The 20,381-nt window shown below is 44.5% G+C and overlaps 1 protein-coding gene across 1 annotated transcript in view; it reads left to right on the top strand.

Annotated features, from left to right (window-relative positions):
• The window catches only part of ALDH1A1 (aldehyde dehydrogenase 1 family member A1), a 653,703-nt gene that overhangs the window by 611,477 nt on the left and 21,845 nt on the right, over positions 1-20,381 (top strand). Inside the window, exon 13 of the mRNA XM_069625815.1 lies at positions 6,719-6,793. Coding sequence (XP_069481916.1) covers positions 6,719-6,793 — 75 coding nt within the window. The remainder of the gene's footprint in view (positions 1-6,718; positions 6,794-20,381) is intronic.

The following is a 20,381-nucleotide window of genomic DNA, read 5'->3' as shown; positions in this document are numbered from 1 at the left end:
TGTCTTTATAGCTAGAACAAATACTGCAGATATCACCTGCCACTATTATTGAGGCTTAAATGAAGTAGGGGGAAGATGGCAGTGTAGCATGACTGATGACTGAAGGGCAGGGTGAAAAACCTAAGACTTTTAATCTTGTTCTTAGTCTAATGTACTTAACAGATTCAGACACTATCCATCTTCTATAAACAACCATGATGTTAATTTGTGCAATTCATAATCCTCGGGCTACCCATATTTCTAACCTGCCCGGTTGGTGCCATCCACAAACAATTGAGATTTTCATATTGAAACACAGGTAACCAGGTACTTCCAACATGCATCCATCAACACCAAAAGTTTCTGCATCTGCCTCGCTTCCTTACACAGCCATGCACAGCAAAGCCACAATGATTGGCAGAAGGGTGCCATATAATACCACTTTGCATTTACATTTACTCTCGTAAAAGCAATGCTACTATGGAAATTGATGTGCCAACACCCTCATAATTATGTGGAATTTCAGCAGCATAGGTAATTGTAACATGTAGAACCTGTGCACTAAACATAAGTATGTCCTCCCTGTAATATACAGAGTTAGTGTGTGCCGCCAGACACCAAGAACATTTACACTAAAAATGCATAATATAGCACACAAAAGATAACGTTGATTTGTTACGGAGTATTATGCATGTCAAACCACCATGGCAGGTTAGTCAGCTGAGAAGCCAGTGGTCCTCCAATTAAAGAATATCTCCCCTCTTATATAACTTGGAGTGCCACACAAAGAGACTTTGCTCATAAATGTACATAGATATCGTGTGCAAAACAGAGATGAACTCCATTCCCGGCCACATCCATTTCTATGCTTTTTCCCTTTTCTGAAGCTCCTCTTAAGCATTTTCCATATATGCATGTGTATCAGAATTTTGAAAAGGCTGGGGTCACACCTAAAGATTTTATTTCATTTTTACAAAGTCTATGCAAAAGTATGAAAATCAGACTGGCTGTAGTGGTGCGAGAATTAATGGGCTATGCATGCAGCAACACTATATAGGACTACCCATCTACCGGAGGTGCATACCGTACTAACCACCCCGCTTCCTACCATCCTTACAGTATGCAAATCTCTCCAGCAATATACAACCCAACATTGCCTCCAACCTTAATCAAGGCAACGCTCCGACTTATCTGACTCCTTCCCTCATAGATATTACTCGACCGTGTCTACTGACATACTGGAACAACAGACTAAGATCCAGATTCGCCAACTCCCAACATCAGTCGGCCACTCGTCTAACTAAGTCAGCACAGTACTGCATTCTCCCCAGACATATAGCCCCTCACCTGAACAACATTGGTGACATTCACACCCTACCACACGTGGATTAGACCAGCCCCATGAACCAATTCAGCTGCCCTAAGGTTACCCCTAGCAGCCACCCTGACTTACTAGTAAAAATCTTTGCTACAGAAATTCCATCAACATCTCTGCCGCAACTACCCACATAAGCAATGCCTCCTAATGACACCAACAAAGCCCACTCCACAACCCACACGACTAACACCCAAAACGCTCTACTGGCTAGAGTTAAACAAAATACTGAAATACCCACTATCAAGGGAGCACTCATTAATGCTAAATCAATCCTAGCCCATGCCTGGACATCGAAGACCTCATCACAGCAGAACACCTAGACTTCCTAGCGATTACAGAAATGCATGCAGCCACGGGGCCTGTTCGTTCCCTGGCCATACCTAACAACTATACTATATACAGGACAGACAAAACTGGTGTTAAGGGAGGTGGCGTAGCCTTCATCACCAAAGACCAACTAAAAATACGAGAAATACCCACACAATCGTTCCCTTCAGGGGAACTCCTTTCTATCAAACTTTCACTGTCAGCTCGCATTAAACTATCTCTCCACCTCATATACAGACCCCCAAGTCCAACAACTACCTTCGATGAAGATGTCATACAGCTCCTCATGTGCAATACTAAGCCTAGCTCTCAAATTATACTGATGGGAGACCTAAACGTAGGACTCAACAATCCCCTCTCCAACAATGCCTTAGCCTTAGCCAATTCCATCACAGCATTAGGCTTCCTGCATAGAATCAATAACCCTACCCATATCAAAGGCAGAACCTTGAATTGGCTGACCAATTTATATTGTAATATTGAGGTCCTCTCCAACATAACACAACCTTGGACAGAACATCATGTCATAGTCTTCTCCACCCAACAAAACACCCGACAGCTACATTGTCCACCCTTGCTCCAGCCTCTCTCACCAGACATAGATGAAATATCACTGCTGAGAAATTACTGCCACTCTTGCACCCTATCATAGATAACCCACATAACTGTAGCCCAGATCCAGCACCTATGGTTGAGACATACACCCAAACACTTCTAGCGGCTATCGACAAAGTTGCTCCATTGTGCATGCGTAAAGCCAAACCTCTTAGCCACCTTAACTCATGGCACAAAATGAACCTCAAAACCATGCACAATACCAAAAGAACAGCTGAGATCACTTTGAAAAAGAAAACTTCAATATCTGACGAAGAGTGTTTTGCCATAGTGTCAGAAAACTACAAAGAAGCCATCCTCCTAACCAAAAGTGAGACTTACAATGACAGAATAACTAAAGCCAGCTCTGGAACCAAAGAGCTCTACACCATCCTACGTGAATTAGAATCACCAGTACCACCAAAAGAATCTTGCAGTAAAAGCACTGCATAGTGCACAAATATCCAAAAATCACTTTTTGACAAAATTACCCTATTACAATCTAAACTATAATCAGACAAATGCTGTTTAAGGTCTAACAAACACACCCAGATGTTCGCTGTTACTCCTGTGAAACCTAACAAACAGTTTGACTTCACCCCTGTGTCCATACCTGAAGTAACCAAAATCACCAAGAGTCTCCAACCAACCAGATGCCAAGGTGATATCTGTCCATCCACAGTGATCAAAGAGGCAGTAACTGAACTTGCTCCCTTCATCACATCGCTGATAAAAGCCTCATTCGAATCTTGCACTTTCCCATCCAATCTTAAAGATGCATGGATCTTACCATTGCTTAAAAAACTAACACTAGATCCTAACATCCTGACCAACTATCGCCCCATAACCACAGCACTGTTCCTGCTAAAAATACTGGACTGGGCAGCTTACTTGCAAACTCAAAACTACCTAGACAATAATAACCTTCTTGGTCTCCGCCAGTCAGGCTGCAGGCCTGGCCATGGAACAGAATCAGCCTTTGTCGATCTAAAAATTCGAATGGACGAGATCAAAGATAATGGCAATCTAGCACTCCTTGTCTTATTAGACCTCTCAGCGGCTTTCAACTTTGTCAACCACAATATACTCTGTGAAAATCTTTCATCTTCAGCTCACTTTTCCTCCAAAGCTGTACAATGGACACAATCCTTCCTCTCCAATAGAACTATGAGAGTGTTTTCCCCCTCAGCAACAGCAGAGTCTGCTCCAGTCTCTTGCAGTGTCCCATAAGGATCCTGCGTTTCCCCCACACTCTACAACATGTTTACAAAACCACTGTCCATCCACTAGGATGATTTGGGTGTCACATATACTAACTATGCTGATGACACCCTAACTTAATACCTATCAGAGGTAATCATGACACTGATGAAAAACTCCTAAACGAAATCTACCAAACTATTCAGGCTTGGATGGCAACTCATGGCCTCTGCCTAAACAATGACAAACCTGAGCTACTCCTCATAGGCACGCAAAACAGACTAAGCAAACTAAATGACCAGTTCAAACTTTCACCATTGACAATATCACCATCAAAGTATCTAAAGAAGTGAAAACTTTACGCGTTTACCTTGACTCTGCCTTCACTCTCACCAAACAAGTCTCTGCCGCAGCTTATACCTCTAAACTCATTTACGCTTGCAGACCTTTCCTCTCACCTGATACCTGCATTACCCTGGCCAGAGCCATCATCTTCTTGAGGCTAGACTACTGCAATGCCCTGTATGCGGCACGAATTGTAGCAACCTTAAAAACGACAGGTAATCCAAAATAATGCACTAAGAGCGGCACTCAATATCCCAAGGAAAAACCACATCGCTAACTAAAGACGGAACGTCCACTGGCTGCCAGTGAAAGATTGTATCTCCTTCAAAACTCTCTCCATGACTCATAAATGCCTATGCAACTCAGCTCCCAGATATCTGGTGAACAAATTCACCAAACCTCAATTTACCAGACCAACACTGTCTAACCAAGTATACTTATTATCCATCCCAATGTTCAAACAGAAAGCAGAAGGCAGCAGCTTCCCAGTGGTAGCCGCCAAACTCTGGATCACGTTACCATTATCCCTAAGGGCTGAACCCTCATTCTGGACCTTTAGAAAAGGTCTGAAAACCTGGCTCTTTGCACAGTAATGTATTATGGAAACCCACCTGCTTAAGTAATTGTACTGTATACACAACCTGCACTATATGCATATTTGCTTCTTGCTTAACTTGCCCCCTTTTCAAATGTCTTTCTTTACATTTTTTCTGTTATCTGCTAAGAAATGTGCCAAGATGCCTGAGGCTTAGGTGCACTATACAAATTTAGAAATACATAAATGAATAAATAAATATAGATTACACAAATCTTGGGGTAAGAAATCTTTGCACAATCTGATCACCTGAGTGGTGGTGGAGACTATATGCTCCTCCTCTAGACCACCCATTTGCATGGGCAACCCCTAAGGGTTAGCCTTTTACCATTGCACAAATCTCCAGCCAAAGAAATGGAATTCAAAGGCAGGCAGTGAGACAGTGACTTGTCAAACCAAATTATTCTCTAGCATCTTATGGGTCATGCTCAGTTATTTGATAAAGTTTACTGCCAGCATATAGTCTGATCCTATGGGTTTCCTCCAGCTATTGGCAGGTAATGGTAAAAAGGTACTAGACGATAGTAACGTGTAATGTATTATACTATTTGGCCTGATGGTTTAGTCAAACCTTGCAGGATCTCAACCTTAATACATTAATACACTGCAAAAGGTGTACTAAGATACATTTGACAGTTCCATCCATTACTGTACATGGCTTGAGTTGGTACCTATGTTATGCACACCAAAATGTTATGGATAAAACACTGGGAATGCCTATAAGTACCATCCATTCCAACATGTCTTCAACCTCCTTGTGTTATTACAAAACGGATCCAACCATATGGAAATGAGTATTGATTCCGCCGCAGACAATTCTGCGTGAAGTGCCATAGCATGTATCCTCTGCATGGGCAAACAAGCAACCCCGGGGCGAGTCCAGTGAGCGAGGAACCATTGGCATGTTTCAGTGGAGGCATGCCTAAATGAGTGCGTCCTTTTCTAGCTGTGCACAGAGAATCAAGGTGCACCTTACTCATCATGCCCAGCCATGTCAACACATTTCTGAGGGATCCTGGCAGAGACCAGGTAAAAAGCATGATAAACACCTCACCGGGTGGAGTTTGCCACGCGTTCTGCTCTGTTCAAAGAGCTTCGTCAGGCTGTTTGTTATGAGCGGACTCCACCCGGTGAGGTGTTTATCGTGCTTTTTACCTGGTCTGCACAAAATGAAAGTAAGAATTTTTTAATATTGATGCTCATGGTGTTAAAGAATCATTAAATATTTATTTTTTACACCAAGTCGGTCTAGTGTGCTTGGGCATTCTTCGGCTACGATACTCTCAGTCCTTGAGAACTTATGACTGGAGTTAGTAGTTTTGTGCTTTTTTGAAATATATATATATATATATACATATAGTTGCCTTTGAAATCACAAGAGACCATTGCCATTAAGCACTACAGGGCTGCTTTGTGACAGCAGGTTTTGTGGGAGCAGGCAGTGGCCTCAATAGAATGCTGTTGGCACTCCCGAAGATCCCAGAAGCCGGAGGCAGAGAGTAAGCGGTCCTCCAAGGACCACTCCACTTTGTGGGCGGTTAACTCTTGCCCTGGGCAGTCGTTAACCATTAATACGTAGCAAATCATTGATGCAATCTCCTTTCGAGTGACGAGGACGGGGTTCACACCCGATTCCTTTCTTATATTAACCCCCACAGGGTGTCTCAAAGTGAACTTTGCAATCCACAGTACATGTTATCATCCGTGCTCATGCCAAGAACATGGTAAACAGTTGGATATCAGTGGTGGAAGTGGGTGGGGGCGGTTTGGAGCGGTGCTAATCTACTTTTTAAAAAAAGTGCTACTGTTCCTACACTTTTATTTTAAACAGAAACGGTTCCGGAATGATTTAGTTTTAATATAAAAGTGTAGAAGTTGAAGCTTGCACTTCAGTGCAGTGCACTGAACATTCCCTAAAATAGCGGGTGTGCTTGCTTGGGGGTTTGGATTGCACGTAGCAGGGGGTGTGATGTTAGGGTTTGTGGATGGCGGGGGGGGGGGGGGGGGGGCAGGCTAGCAGGGAACATACTTCCACTCCTTCTTTTCGTAGACTCCGACCACTGGTCACTATGATCTACTACGCGATTGCATTTGCCTCTTCTGTAACAGGCAGGATAGCACAACACCAGTTATTTTCCATACCGTTCTATTAATACTTCCCACTAGTTTCATACCACAGTTGGGAGCATCAAATAAACGTTGTTGAAAGTTGTGCATTTTAAAAGTGTAGCATTTTGCAAAGGAACGACGTTGGATTTTAAATACATTAACATTGTCAATGGATCTTGTTTCCGCACCAGGGTTAATTGCTACAGCGCCATGTCCTCACAGTGTCCTTTTGGAGGATTTAAAATGTCAGGCAACGGGAGAGAAATGTAAGTACGCTAATATTGTTATGTTTGCAGTGGCAGGCTTGCACCTAGTGCTGTTTGTATCAATGTTTTCTTAATTCTTTGTGAAACTGGTAGAAATGTTTTATGAAGGAATGTCTGCATGCAAATGCTGACCCCACAGCTCTTGGAGTCAAAATGTTAATAACAAACCATGGTTCAGGCAATTGTTCTCTGGCTGTAAATGTAATGCGTGTTTGTCTTTAGAAGTCTTCACAGGACAACAAAATCATAACTTTTGTATTTAGTTACGAGAGAGTTAAGGTGTTCTGATTCAACGCAACAAAACCCACAACATGTGCAGTTGTGGGAAGTGATGAATATCTCCAAGGCCCACAACGCCCTAGTGACCTCAGGGTCCACTGCCTTTCGGCCAGTTCCAGTGGCCCACTAGCCATGGCCTTCATCGATGGCCAATGGGCACAGCCTTTGGCCTTGCCCACTCTGCATGTTGCCCCACATTTAAAAAAAAAACATAGGGACACAGCCAGCAGCCTCAGTGTTCACTGGGCACGGCCTTCAGCTAGTCCCACTGTCCATGTTGCATGCACATATTTAAAACATAGCTGGTGGGCTCAGAGTCCGTTGGCCATGGCCGTGTCCACTGTACATTTTGCACCCATTATTCCCAAAGACCCATTGCACGAGCCTAGTAAATGTAATATTTGCAGGTGTAAAAGCCTAGCCCGGTGACATTTTCCCCCTCTCCCTATTCCCATGATAATTTCCCAGTAGCCATTCGTGTGAATGCCGATTCCTGTGGTAATGAAACGTTTGCCCATACCCGTAGTAATAGGAAGTCACTAGAAAATTAAAAAAATCTTCCCTGTCCTCACTGGCACTTAACATGTTTCATCCTGTGTTTTTCTTGGTTCCCCCCAATAGTCTCCATTGTGTTTTCCCTTCCTGAACCTCTCCTGTTATCCCCTTTCACTCTTTGGTTCATGTGACACATTTTTGTTTTGCGGGTGTGTCTTGTGATACCACTGTGGTAATCTCCTAAGATTCTGCAAGGATTCGTTTGAAAATTCAACAGTGTTCTATGTGAAACAGGCATCCCAGCCCACCACCAATTCCCCCATTTCATATGTTGCCCTCCCTCTTCCCCTTCCCTACCTCTAGCCTGATATGAGTGCACCCGTTTTCCTCCTCCAAACAGCATTTTGACCACTTTGCATTGTGCCCTCCCTCAGTATTTCTGCGGGAATCGCTTGCATCCATGGAAAAAGAGGTTGCTTTTCATTTTTGAAAAAGCCTTTTAGTCTCTCTGCCCCAAGGGACCATGGGAGATATATAAACGATTTTCAGAATCAAGCACGGGGCACCCCCTTTTCTATGAACAGTTACAAATTTACCACAAACCAGCAAAAGCCACATCTGTAAAGCTTTGTGAGCAAATTGTTTCTTATTTGATGTAAATCCATCCAGCGGTTTGCGGACTACGGGTATTCAATCAAAACCCTTTTTCTGTGTAGGAAAATGAATGGAAGCCGAAAACAGTGTTTCCTTGTTTTCGTGATTACCTTTTTTCACCTATTAACGAATTTTCACCAACGTTCAGATTTTAAGGGGCCAGTGACAAACTTCTGTTTTATAAAATGTCAACCGTATCCATTCAGCTAGTCAAAAGGTATTAGCAACAGAATTTTGGAAAAAGGGCTATGTGGAATGGCCTCACCTTAACTATAGGGCAACAACTTCCGCCCTTATATTTTACTTGGACCCATATAAATATATAAATTACTATTGATTTTATATTTTTGTGGGTCTAGAAGAAATCTTAGGGTCCATAAACAATAACACAAGATGAGCAGTGATATGCCTTTCCCTACAGGACCTTACATTGAATGTAATATGTTTTTTAAAACAATTTACCAAGAGCCATAGTGGACATGTTTTCTATTTCATTGGGTATGGGCAAAACATTTATTTTGCAAAGAGTATATTTACGGTGCTACATAGAGCTAGAGCACGATCATGGCAGGCAGTGCCAATTTGAAATGTTTTTAAAAATCCAGTACAGTTTAGGAATATATTTTTTTCCTTTTGACAAGGGAACAGGCAGATCATAAAAAAAAAAAAATAGTGTCTTGTCTACAGCTCTCTCCTCTGGAGTCCCCTTAGTATAGTTTTATTTAAAATATATTTGTGCTGTTTAAATATTTTGAACTGTACATTTTTTTTTTAAATCATGACATTGTGACTAGTTTGTGTCACGATCGCTTGCAGATTTGGAAGTTATTTTATTGCACTGATTATATCTTTGGGGGTTATTGTGTTATGCTTAAGAGGGGGGACTCTGTGTCATACCACATTTTCATATTTGTACAGCGCAACATTGATATTTCTTGTGGATGTTCCACTTTCCTTATGGGTAGATTTCAATCCACCATGTGCACTGATTACAACATCCACCCACTACATACTGGCTTAATAGGCTTGCGTCAACACTGTTTCATCCACTGGTTGGCCGACCGGAGGATCTTCATGACATCTGGCGAGGGCTTGCTGAAGGTAGTTATTCTTTTGTATAGTTTGCTTGTGGGTTCTGCTGTTACCCGATACTCATGAACAGGTGCTGGTATTCTAGGAATCAATTCTTCTTCATAAACAACCACAAAGGTTGTGGTCTGCCTCATTCCAAATATAACATATTACAGAAAAATGTTGGCACTGTTAAAAATGCCCCATATGAGCGAATGATAGCTTTGCCTGAAATGCAGGTTAACAAGTGCAAGGCTTCAGTGAAGTGTGGTCTGCTGAACACTAGGGACCTGATTCATGGAAAAGGGCACATTGATCCTGCAAATGCTTCACGCCGAAAACGACTATGCACGGCCCGTCGCACAGAATAAAATCTGTCTGCTCTGCGTATTCATACAAATATCTGTGCAGAACCACCCAAAGTGCAGCCTGCAAGAGGAACACCCACGACACGCACACATGCAAAGCCCTATCAGCCATGGAGAGGGACCTCTGCGCACACCTCTGACGCGAAATCAATGCACCCCGACAAAACTGCCTGCAAACCCCTACAACCAAGCCAGCACCCAAGCTGTTGTGTGTGGGGTTCCCCAGAGCCACATGCAGCGCCCCATCACCATGCATAGCACTTAACGTGAAAGTCAACATATGATGGTAAATATGCGTGTGGTGAACCCTCGCGAAACACTCCTGATAACTCCGATCCAAAACCTGATTGCCTGCACGCACCCCCAAATCAAAAATCATTTTCAAGTCATACCGAGTTTCTGAAACCCAAATCGAGTTATCTTATCTGCACCCAATATCCAATGAAAGATGTCAGGAACTAAAAAACCTATGTTATTTCCATGTTTGATGATATTCAACCGTGCGTTGCCAATCCCAAAATAGAAGTATGGCAGCGTAAGGCCCTCATCTCTATTGTATCTTGAAATCCTCCTGCACTGCTGCATCTAATGATTTTTAAGTTTCAGTAATTTTCTGCGTTTTTCACTTGCTTAAAAAGTTATACCATCTATGCATGTCGGAAGATACACAAATGGTCATGTCGGCAAATCAATATGCAGACTCTATAGTCCATTTTATGGTCAAATTCATTAATAAACATTTAGCTGAATGCATCATTCGCAGTTCTCTTAAGGAGTCTATAGTCGCTCCTCTCCTTAAGAAACCTTCATTTTAACCAAATACTTCTGGCAGTTTTTGTAAATTGTCTGGTCTGCCTATGCTCTCACAAATCCTAGAATACATGTTTACCTCTTAACTATTTCTTGTATCTAATGATCTACTTCACAACTGTTCATCTGGATTCAATCCCAAACACGGCACAGAGACTGTCATTTTGGCTGTCTGGGATGATATTCTATTCATTGCTGACATGGGTCATTACACTATTTTCGTAATTCTCTATTCCTCTGCTTGACAAGCAAAAGAAACAACTACTAATGATGGTTGCTTATATAATAAAAGCTGTAGAATACATTAGATATAAATGTGGCTACAGAATTAAATGTGATCCCTCATCTAAAGTTCAGGCGGTAGTGTGGTGAAATAATGTATTGTAATGGAGATACACATATGTACATGTTATATGAAAGTAAATGGATGGGCAAACATTGAACCTAACAGCGAGTGTGCAATAGGAAAAGCCCAATAATGATCCTGCCATTTGGCAATGCACAGGATGACAGTGAAAGAGAAGTAGACTCAGTGGCGGCTGCTATCATAGGGCGGAGGGGCGCCGCCCCCCCAGAAAGAAGAGCAGATAAAGAGCAGAAGCAGTATAAAGATTCAGAAGAATCTCTTCTAGCGTTCGAAACTTAGCCAATTATTTTTTAATATCCCCCAGTATATTAGTCTTGCATTCTGGCTGAATCTTTTTGCATTTAACAGCGCGGGTCGCGGGGGCGTGACAACAATACAGTATTGTATTGTCGGGCCGGCTGCCACAGCGGGGCGTGTCCCATTTTACGCTGCTTTTTCACTATAGTAGAGTGCGTGGAGCTCGTAGCTCCACGCACTCTACGTAAGCCCTTGAATTAGTCAGCTGGCGGGGCGCTTGAGGGGTGGCCCCTGTGGGATGTATTTACCCATGCATCCGAGCCGTACCTCAAAACTGTGCAGTACTGACATGGAAAACATCATGATGGCCAGAGCTTCCCAGAAAATGCACAGGGAAATGCATGAAGAATAGGCTGCCGCCCATTTTTGCCGATGTTATGGGCACAGAAGGACACTGCCTAAAACCACCATTGGACTACCCACACAGTAGTCTGAAACCATTGGGAATGGCAATGCTGATTGCCAAAAGCAAACCCATAACTGTTGGGAATTCATTTTCTTAAATCCCAAAAAGGGGTGCAGTACCAGTACTCACCACTATCCAAAAGCCGGCGTTTTAAAACCACCCTGTGTTTCTCTGAAGGCAGGCTCAAACTGTCTATTTTAAACACTGCAACACATCTAAAAACTAACTGGACACCAGCAGACATTTGGTAGAATGGAGTGTTGTGTGCCTACAAAATCTGGGAAATGAAGAGCCCAAAACAATGCTTATAACAAAACTGCTATGGAGTCAGCAGTTTAAGTTGCACTGGATTTAAAGACACTAAAATTGAAAATGTTTAGATTAAATGAGTGACCTATGTTTGGTGTCACATGCCTTTGTAACTGTTCAAATGTCATAGTTTTAAACTTAGAATCAGCCTTCTAGCTGCATATGTGAAAATGTTTAGTTTTATTTGAATGCAGAAACTGGGGAACAGAAATGACAGATTAAAGAGATTCCAATTTGCCTGGCAACTACCCCCATCAGGAGTGAAACTTGAGTCACAGCTGTGTTCCCAGGCCTAGCTGCCCTTTTGCTGCTCACACTAAGGATATGCCATCTATCTGATAATTGAATTACCTGTGCTCTACAGGAGCTCTGAACAAAGCCCTGTCCTGGCTCAGGCAAAGGTTTTATTGGCAGGAGTCGTAAATGGTCGTAAAAAGTGGCTTCCTCCTGAGGAAAGGGGAGGGGCACTGCCTGTGAGAGCAAGCTGGCTTGGCAGAACTGGATAAACCAGTATTTCTACCTTGTGCTGAGAGGAAACCACACCCCTTTGGAGCCAGAACATAACTCTAAAAAGATGAATAACTCATAGTACGGACATGTGAAAATTTTATAAATGACACCATAATTCTTGTGATTTTTCTGCCCACATTTTAAGAGGTTTTTCGACCCGGTGGCATGTTCAGGGGGGTTTTAGCGGAAAAGTGGATATTACTCTAAATGTATGCATGTTAAAAATCTGAAACTTCATCAGTTAATGTCCCTACTCCCTGCACACATGTATGTAAAGTTGGGTCAATGTCAGAAAGTGAAAAATCAGTTAAAAAGTCAATTATGTGCCATTTCTGAATGCAAGCTCTTAGAAACAGCAGATTTGGACAGAGACATGGCTAAATTCAGCCACACCATGTATATGTAATTTCAAGCAACTGTGTAACTGTGAAATATGTCTTTTATTATCAAATATAGAATGTGTGCAATCTGACAGAGGAGTGTCCTATCTGCAAGCCATAAAATGACATCCCTCTGACTCACAGTTCATTTCCCAATCAAGTGACAAATGGAAGTTTGACCAATTAGAAGCTGAGAGAGAGGTAGGGTCAGTGATGCTAGAACACACCCACATTCTAAACACATAAAAGCAGACAGACAGGACAGATAGGGACCTTCAATTCCATCTGCAGCGGGACGCTCTGCCGGAAAAATCCATACTTACCTCCATCAAACCTCCAGAGAGCCAAACTAGAGACTTCAATCTATCCAGAACTAGAGACCCAGACCAGAGAACCAGAGAGAGCTGACCCAGATCACTGTGAAGTGCAGAGACCAGAGGCGAGTCTAAAATCTGACCAGATCCGTGGCGAGGCCCATTTCACTCAAGAATATAGTGTGAGTACCTAGAAAACTGTGTAGAACCAATCTCCTAGTTAAAATAATATAATTCAATCTATTTAATCTAAGTAGAACTGCCTCCTAACTGTCACCTGTCATTTGTAAAGCTGTCACTTGTCATTTACTAGTTGCAAGCTGCACTTTTCTTTTTGAACTTTAAAATTTCAAATCTGAAAAACGACCTTCACAAAATCGCTCATATCTCCGCAACCGTTTGTGCTAGAGACTTGCACTAACTTTCATTATGAAGCTGAGATCCTAGGCTTTCCTAGGACCCCAAAACGATAGAGATCGTCCTTGTGGTTCCTCTGTAATAGCGCTCGGCGCATCCGCGAATTTTACCGCGATTTGCAAATTTCTTCACATGTAAAAACTGCTGCTGCTTGCCTTCCATTTGCCAGAAATTCGTTTAACCTGCTAACTATCCCTGCATCATTGCTAGTGTGAGCCTGGACTAATATTAACTAGATACCACTCACCCTGAACCTCTGAAAGGGAATTAAAAGCATTTCCAGCATATTTCTCATCCATTGCTAGCACATATCAAAGCATTTGGGCCTGTGTTTTCAAAACTCCTATCTGTTTTCTGTAGTGTAAGCTTGCTGGGGTGAACTGAATTACAGTTGATTGCATTTCTGAGAACTGTGTGTTTTCCTCCCATTTCCTTGCATTGCATAAAGAGGGGGGGAGTGAATAGCCAGAGAAAAGTGATTACATTGTTTGGGTGAAATCATATTGAGTATTTTCTGTACTGCATTCATTGAATATTGCATCCACCTGAGCTTACATAAAGCATTCTGTACCTCCTTCTTCTTTTGTTCCTATTCACCTGTGTGCTACCTTATCCATTTCATGTCAACTCCTTATTGATTATAGAGAAGCGTGTTAGTGCCAGATTCTTCGTTGTTAATCTTTATCATATCAGATTAAGTGTGATATTCAATTATTAATTTATTATAAAGTGGGATATATATACCTATTGTTTATCAAATAAACCTTTTAACTTGCAAAACAGAACTACTTCTTGGCTCAGTGGGGTCAGGGGGATTCCAAGAGAGGGGTGTTATATAGGGGTAGTCATCCAGAACGCATGAACTGGACCTAAAGATATATCAATAAGGGTTTTCATTCAGTATTATAGACTAGGCGTTGACTTAGCTGTAGTGTTGAATTGAATCCTCTTACAAATTGGGGGCTCGTGCCGAGACGTTTGGGTTAGAATACCACTTGTGCAGCTTAATACAGTGTGCTAACTGACGGGATACATACATCCGGTCGGATCACCACGCTGCATTACGCTGTGAAGCATTCCTCAAAAGGGACACTCCAAGAAAAGTTCTGTTCTGCAAAAATAAAATACAAACTTCTGTAAGTCAGGACAGAGACCAATCTCTAGAATGACGACCTTAGTAGACATGAAAATAGCCAGAGAGCACCTCTTGCATAAGCTATTTGTGAGAGGTGAATGGACCGAACAGGGCCAGGATGTGTGGTTGCAGGCCATCACACAACAGGTCACTGAAACAGGGTCAGATATATATAGAGATCAGGGTCCCTTACATGTGGCCCTGAGTGAACTATATATGGCTCCTAAAGCCAAAGAGGAACACAATAAGATTGCCAGGATAGCAGCATACCTGTACCTATACATGGGAGACATGCAGGATAGATGTGCTGAAAGCCAAAATCTGGCAAATAGGCAACAGATGGCATTACAGAAGGCCCAATCTGATCTGGACTCTTCTGAGCAGAGGCTGCAGAGGAGCCAGGAGGCAGAAAATGATAGTAGGCAATATATCATTAAAATAAAAGAGGATATGGGCATCCTACAACAGGAAAAGACAGACCAGGATACCCGATTTCTGGCCCTGCAGAAGGAGCACCAAGACAGTTTGGACTCCTTACTGCAGAACCAGAAAAAGCTGGAGCAACAGATCAATTTCAACAGGGCATGCACAGAGCAGGTAGCCACCCTGCAAATCCAACTAGACAGAGAGAAAGAGGAGAGCAATAAACTGATTCTGAAAGACCTGGATACCCAGGCAGAGTTTGATGAGGAGCGCCAAAAAGCTGGTGCCCTTCAACGGCAAAGGGACGACCTGGCGGCACAAATGCAGGCTCTTAGTCAGGAAAGAGACGCCATAGGCCAGGAAGTCTGCCACTTAAAAAAGGGAATTGAAGAAAATCACCTGGCCCTCCAGGGGCTGGGTGATCTCCAAAAAGAAAACCAGAACTTGGTAGAGCACACCAGAAGGGTGGAAGATGCTCTAGCAAGAAAGGAGCAGGCCAATAGGGACATTGCCCAGGAGGTAAACCTCCTGCAGCAAAGACTGGCCCAGTTCTCCAGGACCAACCAGGAAGCACAGAGGGAGAATGAGGCCCTCTGTCAACACAATGATAGGCTCCAGCAACAGGTAGCGATGCAGGAGAAACTGATAGAGTCGAGTAAGGCCTTAACAGAGGAACTGAAGGCACAAATGCAGGCTCTTGCATTGCAACAGGGAGCAGGGGCGGATAGAGATGAGGTTCGCTGGGAAATGGAAACTCCGGAGCATAACCTCAGGAGCCCTAGTACCAGAGGCCCTCATACTTCTCAGTCCCTGGACTCTGCCACCCCCATGTCCCCTGGTGCACATGAGCACAGGGCCACAGGGAGGGCAGATTACTATCCAGCTAAAAGTATGGGGCTCATAGGCCAGTACCACTCAGGAATGGAGGGGTGGGCATCCGGGTATGGGCACCCAAGTACAGTACAGTTCAGTGGGGAACCCCAGGAGAGTAGGCCCATTAAGGGCATCCTGAAAACCTCTGCCCAGTTAGGTCAGTGGAGGGGGTACCCATCAAATCCTGGCAGCAAGGAGGAATCTGAGGACTCCTCTGAACTGCGCAGGACACAGGAGACCAGGTCCCCACATTCTGCCAGCCATTCCCAGGCTCGCAGAATCCGGGAAAACCTGGAAGATCAGAAGGGAACCTCTGGGAGCAGTGCCTCTGAGTCCGAGGATGAATGGACAAGGGTTACCCGAACCAAAAAGGCCAATAAGGCAAAAAGGGCCTTGCTTAAGGACCCCTTAAAGCAGATTAAGGCGATCAGGAGCGTCATTACGCCTTACCATAAGAACGCTAAGTATTCTGTTTGGGAGCACTTAGAGTTGTTTGAACAAATGATGGAGACTTTCCATTTGAAGGACAGCCAAAGCTGTATTCAATATGTAAAGTGGACCTTCTCCCCGGAATACTCCAGTTTCTTTGCGGGGCTGGAGGACCAAAATCATTTAAGATGGTCCACCTATAAGGCGGCCATCCTGAAACATTTTTCTGTTCACAGAAATCCTCAAGAGGCTCGCAAGGCAGCCTACAATTTGCAATGTGGGGAGGATCAGGCCCCACAAGAATTTGTGCAGGAGTTAAAGCGTGCTTTTGCACAGACCACAAGAAGGGTGCGCACAGATAGTAGAGAGTTCATAAATACGTTTTTCCATGCCTTGCCCAAATATATCATGACCCAGCTCGTGAGGGATTTTCACGAGAAAAGATCTTTAGACTGGGTCATTGAACAGGCTACCCGGATCTATGAGGTGCAGAAACCGGTAGATAGCAAAAGTAATGCCCAGAAAAACCCCAAAGCCAACAGCACTCCTGCTGCTGCAAAGGTGGCAGAGGTAAAGGTCACCCCCGTTTTGGATTTGGAGATGGGGGGACCTAAAAACCTGCCTGCACCTAATAATGCTAGGCCCAGGAGGTCCTCGGGTCAGTCACAGACAGGGAGCCAAGGAGGCAGCCCCACAAATGGGGTCCCTCGCTCTCCTGATTATGTAAGTCCCCGTTACAAGGGAAATCGACCCATCCTGGGTTATGTGTGGACTCCTCCAGCCCAAGGGGGGGATCCAGACAAGCACCTAACCCAGGGAACTTCCCTCCAAACTTCCCACAGGAGGGCAGAAATTTACCAAACCCTGGGCAGAACTTTTTCCCCAGATATCCACCCGACTTTCAGCCCCAAAACCATCCATCCTTCTTTCCCCAATTCCCTGAGCCCAGACCACTGAATCCGGGAGAGGGGAGGCCAAGGGTGGAGGGGTACCCAAATCTTCCCAACCCGGGGTATTACCAGAGGAGGGACAGCTACCCTTCCCGGGATCAGCCCAGGGGAGAAAACAGGGCCCCGTATCAGCCTGAGCGGGTTTCCCAGTTAGAGCGCCAGGTTCAAAACATGGCGCGGGATCTGGGTCACATACTGAGGGCTCAGCAGAACCCTCAGATGGGCGTGCCGGCGCAGAACGCACCCAACTCTGGACCTGGTGCTCCAGAACAATGACGGGGGCAGCACCCCGATAACTCACCGGTTCCCAGGGAGGAGGCACAAAGGGAAGGGGGGTGTAAAGCCTTGGAGGAAGCTTCCTTCCTCACTTGTAAACAGCCCCTGGAAACCCAGGAACCGGAAACAAAATCTCCTGCCCCTGAAAGACTGCCTCCTAAGGAGCAGAGGGGGGGTAGGAGAAACAAAAGACCCAAACAGACTCAGTTTGAGGAGGAGGTACAGATCTTCCAATTTGAGGGAGAGGGATCCTCAGAGGATCCTGGGAAAAGGATCTTCTCCTTCAGAGAGGGGGGAACTCCTCCCAAAGAAAAATGGGTTCCTAGGGATGCAAATCAAGACTGGGGAGATGTGGAGACTGAGCTACCGCCGCCCACCATCTCATCCCAGAACCAACCGCAAGAAAACCCCCTGGTTCAAACCCATCCTGGTGACTGTCTCCAAAAAGGGGGGGGCGGCCCAGAACCGGAACCAGGGGAACCCACAATGGCTCTGATCTCCAGTTGCCAACTTTTTCTTTCAGATTCCCAAGGATCTCCACAGAATTCTGCCCAAAATTCTTCTCTCGCGATGCCCAAAACCAGAAAATTAGCCCACCAGTTGTCCAAAAATGTACATTATCTGTGCCCCCTTGAGGAGAAGGAGGGAAGATATTATGCCCCGGTACAAGTACAGGGGCAGGGTACAATCTCGGCACTGGTGGACACTGGATCTCAAGCTACCCTTCTGTCCAGAAGGGCCTTTGACGAACTGAATGCAGGAAGGGGAGAGAATTACCAAATTCCTCTCACCTCTCTTCCTGGGCAACTCCAGAACTTTGACGGGAAGGAAATTCCCGTCGAGGGGACGGCAGATTTGGACATTAAAATTGGGCGACATAAGTTGAAACACCCGGTCATAGTTGTGACCCCAGAGGGCACCCCTTGTTTACTAGGGAATGACCTCCTGAGAAGGTTGTCACCCCTAATAGATTGTGTAAACAAGGTCCTCTGGACCCAGACTAGCCGACCAATAAAATTAAAACAGAGTGTCAACCATGTTAGTTTAAACGGCACCTGCCACATGGTTGAACAAAAATCTGACCAAGTAGAATTTCACTTCCAGAACAACCAGATTCCAGACGTGACAGTAATAGCAGTAGGACAACAGACTAGTGATGGGGGGTCCTCTCTATTTCTGAAAATCAACCTTCCTTCCAGTTTAAGGTGGTATTCCACGCTGGAAGGAAACACTCTGAAATTCTTTACCAATCCACAATCTGAAACTCCCACTCCTATAGTCCAGAAAGATGTGAAATCAGCTCAGAGCCTGGCTGATATTCAGCAAATTGGAGAGCAGTTGTTCATCCCTGTTCAGTTAAATGATGGGAAGGACTCTGTTCTCGCTCGAGTGTGTGTGAACAACGGTAAGAGCTTCATCAGCGAAGCCATGTTTCGCCAACTCCCAAAAGATCCAGCCATTCCCACCTTCAAACTGATAGACAAATGGGAAATGGACCTGGAAGCACCTAATTCCAAACATCTCCTGCCAAGCAGGTGTATGCTCAAAATCTCCATTGGCAACAAGAGCATAGTCCATAATTGTTGGGTCGTGCGAGACGTCACTGCCGCCTTTTACTTAGGCAGTGACATTCTCAATCGCTTTGCCATTAGTTTGGACCTAATAAACTTCAAAGCTTGGTCCCGATTAGCGGATAATCCCATGGGCTTTGATGATCCAGAAAAAGCATTTAGGTCAGCTCAATTGCTACCTTATGCAGTTGAAATTCAGGTTAAAGAGGAAGTCACCATCCCAGAAAGGACCCGACAATTCTCCCTGGAAGTGAAAGTTAAAAGGGGACAAGAGTTGAAAAACCCTGATGCTTACATACATCTAAATGCTTCTCTCCAACTGCAAGGGTTAGGGGTAAACCCAACTCCATTAGTCAACATAGAACATGACACCATTCTAATAGAGGTGGATAACAGCGACTTAAAGAGTATTACTCTAGCCGCAGGCACCATTATTGGAATGGCGGTTGATGACCGACATTTTTCCATCGACTTAGTAAATGAACTGTTAGGACCAATCCCCAAGGACTGTTTTGACAGTGACAGTGATGACAATACAACACCAGACAGGATGTTTACCCGGCATGGGGGGAACTTCCTGGTGTACACTTCTTGCCCTTATAGTAAGGAAGATGTGACTTGTGACTTCAGGAGGGATGAGGTGATTTTCCAGGTCCATGAGGGCTGCCTTTCCCACCTGAAGCCTCCGGTCCAAATCAGCACTCTGACCAGGGACTTCTCCACCCAGCTGGAGGAGGCCGCAGAGATAGCCAAACCAGAAGTCTTTCCAGGCTTCAGGCAGATGGTGGAAGAGAGAGTCAACCTAGCTGATGCCTGTGTGACTCTGGAACAAAAGCAAAAGTTGAAACAAGTTTTCTTGGATTTCCAAGATCTCTTTGCGGTAGACTCATATGACTGTGGTCGCACTGACATCCACACAACAACAATCCCCACGGACCCTGGCATGACTCCTGTGTTTGTGAAGCAATATCGCTTGCCTCTCGCATCAATGGAGTCCCTTACTGAAATAATTAAGAACCTTGAGTCCCGGGGAATAATCCGTCCAGTCCACAGCACCTTCAATAATCCGGTGCTGGGGATATTGAAGCCAAACGGCCAGTGGAGACTCTGCGCCGACCTCAGGGAGCTCAACAAACGGGTCCATACTTCCCGATGGCCTCTGCCCTACATTGACCAAGGGCTGGCCCAGATCCAGGGGTCACAGGTATTCACTGCAATAGACCTGACCAATGGATACTGGACTGTGCCTGTCAG

The sequence above is a fragment of the Ambystoma mexicanum genome, chromosome 6p (assembly GCF_040938575.1).
Source record: "Ambystoma mexicanum isolate Mex_15411 chromosome 6p, UKY_AmexF1_1, whole genome shotgun sequence".
NCBI lineage: Eukaryota > Metazoa > Chordata > Amphibia > Caudata > Ambystomatidae > Ambystoma > Ambystoma mexicanum.
This window is presented reverse-complemented; position numbering and strand designations above follow the sequence as displayed.